General features: G+C 49.8%; 1 protein-coding gene across 1 annotated transcript; it reads right to left on the bottom strand.

Annotated features, from left to right (window-relative positions):
- Window positions 1–3354: 3354 nt before the first annotated feature.
- LOC138853191 (dentin sialophosphoprotein-like) lies at window positions 3355–5178 on the bottom strand. The gene has a single exon (XM_070088505.1). The coding sequence runs from the start codon at window positions 5176–5178 to the stop codon at window positions 3355–3357; it is 1824 nt and encodes a 607-aa protein (XP_069944606.1).
- Window positions 5179–6218: the final 1040 nt, after the last annotated feature.

Genomic DNA, 6218 nt, shown 5'->3' with positions numbered 1-6218 from the left:
AGAGGTGTCACCATCAGAGGTGTCACCATCAGAGACCAGGTGTTACCATCAGAGACCAGTTGTCGCAATCAGAGATTAGGTGTCCCCATCAGAGAGCAGGTGTCGCCATCAGATACCAAGTATCACCATCAGAGACCAGGTGTCGCCAACAGAGACCAGGTGTCACAATCAGAGATCAAGTGTCGCCATCAGATACCAGGTGTCGCCATCAGATACCAGGTGTCGCCATCAGTGACCAGGTGTCGCCATCAGAGACCAGGTGTCACTATCAGAGACCAGGTGTCACCATCAGAGACTAGGTGTCACCATCAGAGACCAGGTGTCACCATGAGAGGCCAGGTGTCACCATCAGAGACCTGTTATTGCTTTCAGAGACCAGGTGACAGCATTATAGACCAGGTGTCGCCATCAGAGATGAAGTGTTGCCAACAGAGATCAGGTGTCGCCATCAGAGACCAGGTGTCGCCATAAGAGACCAGGTGTCGCCATCAAAGACCAAGTGTCACCATCAGAGACCAGGTGTCATCATCAAAGACCAGGTGTCACAATCAGAGACCAGGTATCGCCATCAGAGACCAGGTGCCACCATCAGAGACCAGGTGTCACCATGAGAGACCTGGTATCGCTTTCAGAGACCAGGTGTCACCATCAGAGATCAGATGTCGCCAAGAGAGAGCAGGTGTCGCCATCAGAGACCATGTGTCACCGTCAGAAACCAGGTGTCGCCATCAGAGACCAGGTGTCGCCATCAGAGACCTGGTGTCGCCAACAGAGATCAGGAGTCGCCAACAGAGACCAGGTTTCGCCATCAGAGACCAGGTGTCATCATCAGAAACCAGGTGTCGCCTACAGAAACCAGGTATCGCCAACAGAGACCAGGTGTCGCCATCAGAGATCAGGTGTCATCATCAGAGACCAGGTATCACCATCAGAGACCAGGTGTCATCATCAGATACCAGGTGTCGCCATCAGAGACCAGGTATCGCCATCAGAGGCCAGATGTCACCATCAGAGACCAGGTGTCTCCAGAGACCAGGTGCCGCCAACAGAGACCAGGTGTCGCCATCAGAGATCATGTGTCGCCATCAGAGGTGTCGCCATTAGAGACCAAGTGACATCATCGGAGACCAAGTGTCTCCATCAGTGACCAGGTGTCGCCATCAGAGACCAAGTGTCGCAATCAGAGACCAGGTATCGCCATCGGAGACCAGGTGTCACGATTAGAGACCAGGTGTCACCATCAGAAACCAGGTGTCACCATCAGAAACCTGGTATCGCTTTCAGAGACCAGGTGTCACCACTAGAGACTAGGAGTCACCATCAGAGATCGTGTGTCACCAACAGAGACCAGGTGTCGCTATCAGAGACCAGGTGTCGCTATCAGAGACCAGGTGTCGCCAACAGAGACCAGGTGTCACCATCAGAGACCAGGTGTCGCCATCAGAGACCAGGTGTCACCATCAGAGGCCAGGTGTCACCATCAGAGGCCAGGTGTCGCCATCAAAGACCAGGTGTCACCATCATAGACCAGGTGTCACCATCATAGACTAGGTGTCACCATCAGAGACCAGGTGTCACCATCAGAGGCCAGGTGTCACCATCAGAGACCCAGTATCGCTTTCAGAGACAAGGTGGCAGCATTATAGACCAGGTGTCACTATCAGAGATGAAGTTTTGCCAACAGAGACCAGTTGTCGCCATCAGAGACCAGGTGTCGCCATCAGAGACCAGGTGTCGCCATCAGAGACCAAGTGTCACCATCAGAGACCAGGTGTCATTATCAGAGACCAGGTGTCGCAATGAGAGACCAGGTATCGCCATCAGAGACCAGGTGTCACCATCAGAGACCAGGTGTCACCATCAGAGACCAGGTGTCACCATCAGAGACCTGGTATCGCTTTCAGAGACCAGGTGTCACCATTAGAGACCAGGTGTCGCCATCAGAGACCAGGTGTCGCCAACAGAGACCATGTGTCGCCATCAGAGACAAGGTGTCGCCAACAGAGATCATGAGTCGCCAACAGAGACCAGGTTTCGCCATCAGAGACCAGGTGTCACAATCAGAAACCAGGTGTCGCCAACAGAAACCAGGTATCGCCAGCAGAGACCAGGTGTCGCCATCAGAGACCAGGTGTCGCCATCAGAGACCAGGTGTCACCATCAGAGACCAGGTGTCTACATCAGAGACCAGGTGCCGCCAACAGAGACCAGGTGTCGCCATCAGAGGTGTCGCCATTAGAGACTAGGTGTCATCATCAGAGACCAGGTATTGCCATCAGAGACCAGGTGTCGCCATCAGAGACCAGGTGTCACCATCAGAGGCCAGGTGTCACCATCAGAGACAAGGTGTCACCATCAGAGGTGTCACCATCAGAGGTGTCACCAGAGGTGTCACCATCAGGGGTGTCACCGTCAGAGACCAGGTGTCACCATAAGAGGTTTCACCATCACAGGTGTCACCATCAAAGGTGTCACCATCAGAGGTGTCACAATCAAAGGTTTCACCATCAAAGGTGTCACCATCAGAGGTGCCACCATCAGAGGTGCCACCATCAAAGGTGTCACCATCAGAGGTGTCACCATCAGAGGTGTCACCATCAGAGGTGTCACCATCAGAGATGTCACCATCCTAGGTGTCATCGTCAGAGACCAGGTGTCACCATCAGAGGTATCACCGTCAGAAACCTGGTGTCACCATCAGAGGTGCCACCATCAAAGGTGTCACCATCAGAGGTGTCACCATCAGAGGTGTCACCATCAGAGGTGTCACCATCAAAGGTGTCACCATCAGAGATGTTACCATCAGAGGTATCACCGTCAGAAACCAGGTGTCACCTTCAGAGGTGCCACCATCAGAGGTGCCACCATCAAAGGTGTCACCATCAGAGGTGTCACCATCAGAGGTGTCACCATCAGAGGTGTCACCATCAGAGATGTCACCATCCTCGGTGTCACCGTCAGAGACCAGGTGTCACCATAAGAGGTTTCACCATCATAGGTGTCACCATCAAAGGTGTGACCATCAAAGGTGTGACCATCAGAGGTGTCACCATCAGAGGTGTCACCATCAGATTTGTCACCATCAGAGGTGTCACCATTAGAGGTGTCACCGTCAGAGACCAGGTGTCACCTTCAGATTTGTCACCATCAGAGGTGTCACCATCAGAGGTGGCACCATCAGAGACCAGGTTTCACCATCAGAGGTGTCACCATCAGAGGTGTCACCATCAGTGGTGTCACCATCAGTGGTGTCACCATCAGTGGTGTCACCATCAGAAGTGTCACCATCAGTGGTGTCACCATCAGAGGTGTCACCATCAGAGGTGTCACCATCAGAGGTGTCACCGTCAGAGATCAGGTTTCACCGTCAGAGGTGTCACCATCAGAGGTGTCACCATCAGTGGTGTCACCATCAGAGGTGTCACCATAAGTGGTGTCACCATCAGAGGTGTCACCATCATAGGTGTCACCATCAGAGGTGTCACCATCAAAGGTGTCACCATCAGAGGTGTCACCATCAGAGGTGTCACCATCAGAGGTGTCACCATCAGAGGTGTCACCATCAGTGGTGTCACCATCAGAGGTGTCACCATCAGTGGTGTCACCGTCAGAGGTGTCACCATCAGAGGTGTCACCATCAGTGGTGTCACCATCAGAGGTGTCACCATCAGTGGTGTCACCATCAGAGGTGTCACCATCAGTGGTGTCACCATCAGTGGTGTCACCATCAGAGGTGTCACCATCAGTGGTGTCACCATCAGTGGTGTCACCATCAGAGGTGTCACCATCAGAGGTGTCACCATCAGTGGTGTCACCATCAGAGGTGTCACCATCGGTGGTGTCACCATCAGAGGTGTCACCATCAGAGGTGTCACCATCAGAGGTGTCACCATCAGAGGTGTCACCATCAGAGGTGTCACCATCAGTGGTGTCACCATCAGTGGTGTCACCATCAGAGGTGTCACCATCAGTGGTGTCACCATCAGTGGTGTCACCATCAGAGGTGTCACCATCAGAGGTGTCACCATCAGTGGTGTCACCATCAGAGGTGTCACCATCGGTGGTGTCACCATCAGAGGTGTCACCATCAGAGGTGTCACCATCAGAGGTGTCACCATCGGTGGTGTCACCATCAGTGGTGTCACCATCAGAGGTGTCACCATCGGTGGTGTCACCATCAGTGGTGTCACCATCAGAGGTGTCACCATCAGTGGTGTCACCATCAGTGGTGTCACCATCAGAGGTGTCACCATCAGAGGTGTCACCATCAGTGGTGTCACCATCAGAGGTGTCACCATCGGTGGTGTCACCATCAGAGGTGTCACCATCAGTGGTGTCACCATCAGAGGTGTCACCATCAGTGGTGTCACCATCAGTGGTGTCACCATCAGAGGTGTCACCATCAGTGGTGTCACCATCAGTGGTGTCACCATCAGTGGTGTCACCATCAGAGGTGTCACCATCAGTGGTGTCACCATCAGAGGTGTCACCATCGGTGGTGTCACCATCAGAGGTGTCACCATCAGAGGTGTCACCATCAGAGGTGTCACCATCGGTGGTGTCACCATCAGTGGTGTCACCATCAGAGGTGTCACCATCGGTGGTGTCACCATCAGTGGTGTCACCATCAGAGGTGTCACCATCAGTGGTGTCACCATCAGTGGTGTCACCATCAGAGGTGTCACCATCAGAGGTGTCACAATCAGTGGTGTCACCATCAGAGGTGTCACCATCGGTGGTGTCACTATCAGTGGTGTCACCATCAGAGGTGTCACCATCAGAGGTGTCACCATCAGAGGTGTCACCATCAGAGGTGTCACCATCAGTGGTGTCACCATCAGAGGTGTCACCAGGTGTCACCATCAGAGGTGTCACCATCGGTGGTGTCACTATCAGTGGTGTCACCATCAGAGGTGTCACCATCAGAGGTGTCACCATCAGAGGTGTCACCATCAGAGGTGTCACCATCAGAGGTGTCACCATCAGAGGTGTCACCATCAGAGGTGTCACCATCAGAGGTGTCACCATCAGAGGTGTCACCATCAGTGGTGTCACCATCAGAGGTGTCACCATCGGTGGTGTCACCATCAGAGGTGTCACCATCAGTGGTGTCACCATCAGAGGTGTCACCATCAGTGGTGTCACCATCAGTGGTGTCACCATCAGAGGTGTCACCATCAATGTTCACAATACACTGCCTCCCACTAACACGTCAACTAAGGTCTCTACACAGTTACATTCAGAATTAAACTTAATAATACATTCCTAAATATTTGTTCAATTTACTAATGTAACTCCGATAAAAATTAATAATATTATTTTTTATCCCATTCGCTCTTTGAACTATAATTAAAAACGCTCTTATCGACATTTCGAAAAACGAATTAAAATATTTAATATTTAGCAGTTTTTTTAAACGGGTTTTAAGTTATTTCAACTTTTTTCTGAAATTACGTTTTCAGTTATAAGATATATATTGTTCAAAGGTATATTTATATAGCAAAATTGTCTGTAACTTTTGGTGTATATTTCATATTTTTGAATCATATTAGTAAGAAATTGGAATTTATAATATAAATGAAAAAAAATGTATATTTCTATTTGAGAGTTATATGTTCTAAGGCGATATGATGCGTTTTCTTTATACGTATTTACAATTTTAATGAAGTATTTACCGTGAGAATGCGTTTAAAAAGACTTATATATGTCTGAAAATAAGGTGTGAGAGACAGGTAGTGACCAGACAAAATTCGAGTGAAGTTTTTCGAATGTTGCTAAAAAGCCTATGAAGGCACGAAATTCCTGTAAAATAGACTGGGCTTAGTCTGGCCGAGTAGCATGTATGCCACTGTATTTGTTTTTAATTATATACCTTCCAGTATTGTGTTCCGCTGTGTCAGTGACAGAGATTAGTGTGGATTCCAGCCATGTTCGATGCCTAAGCAGTAATTAGATAAGGGTAAAGAGGTTTTCGTTGCACTTATGGATTTGGAAAAGGCATATAATAGGAGAGCAATGTGGCAGATGTAGCAAATGTTCGGAATAAGTGGTAGGTTACTGAAAACAGTGAAGAGTTTCTAGTATAGTGAGGCTCAGGTTAGAGTATGTAGGGGAGAGGGAGATTATTTCCCAGTAGAAGTAGGCTTAGACATGGATGTGTGATGTCACCGTGGTTGTTCAATATATTTACAGATGGAGTTGTCAGAGAAGTGAATGCT

Source organism: Cherax quadricarinatus, chromosome 24, assembly GCF_038502225.1.
Source record: "Cherax quadricarinatus isolate ZL_2023a chromosome 24, ASM3850222v1, whole genome shotgun sequence".
Classification (NCBI taxonomy): domain Eukaryota; kingdom Metazoa; phylum Arthropoda; class Malacostraca; order Decapoda; family Parastacidae; genus Cherax; species Cherax quadricarinatus.
This window is presented reverse-complemented; position numbering and strand designations above follow the sequence as displayed.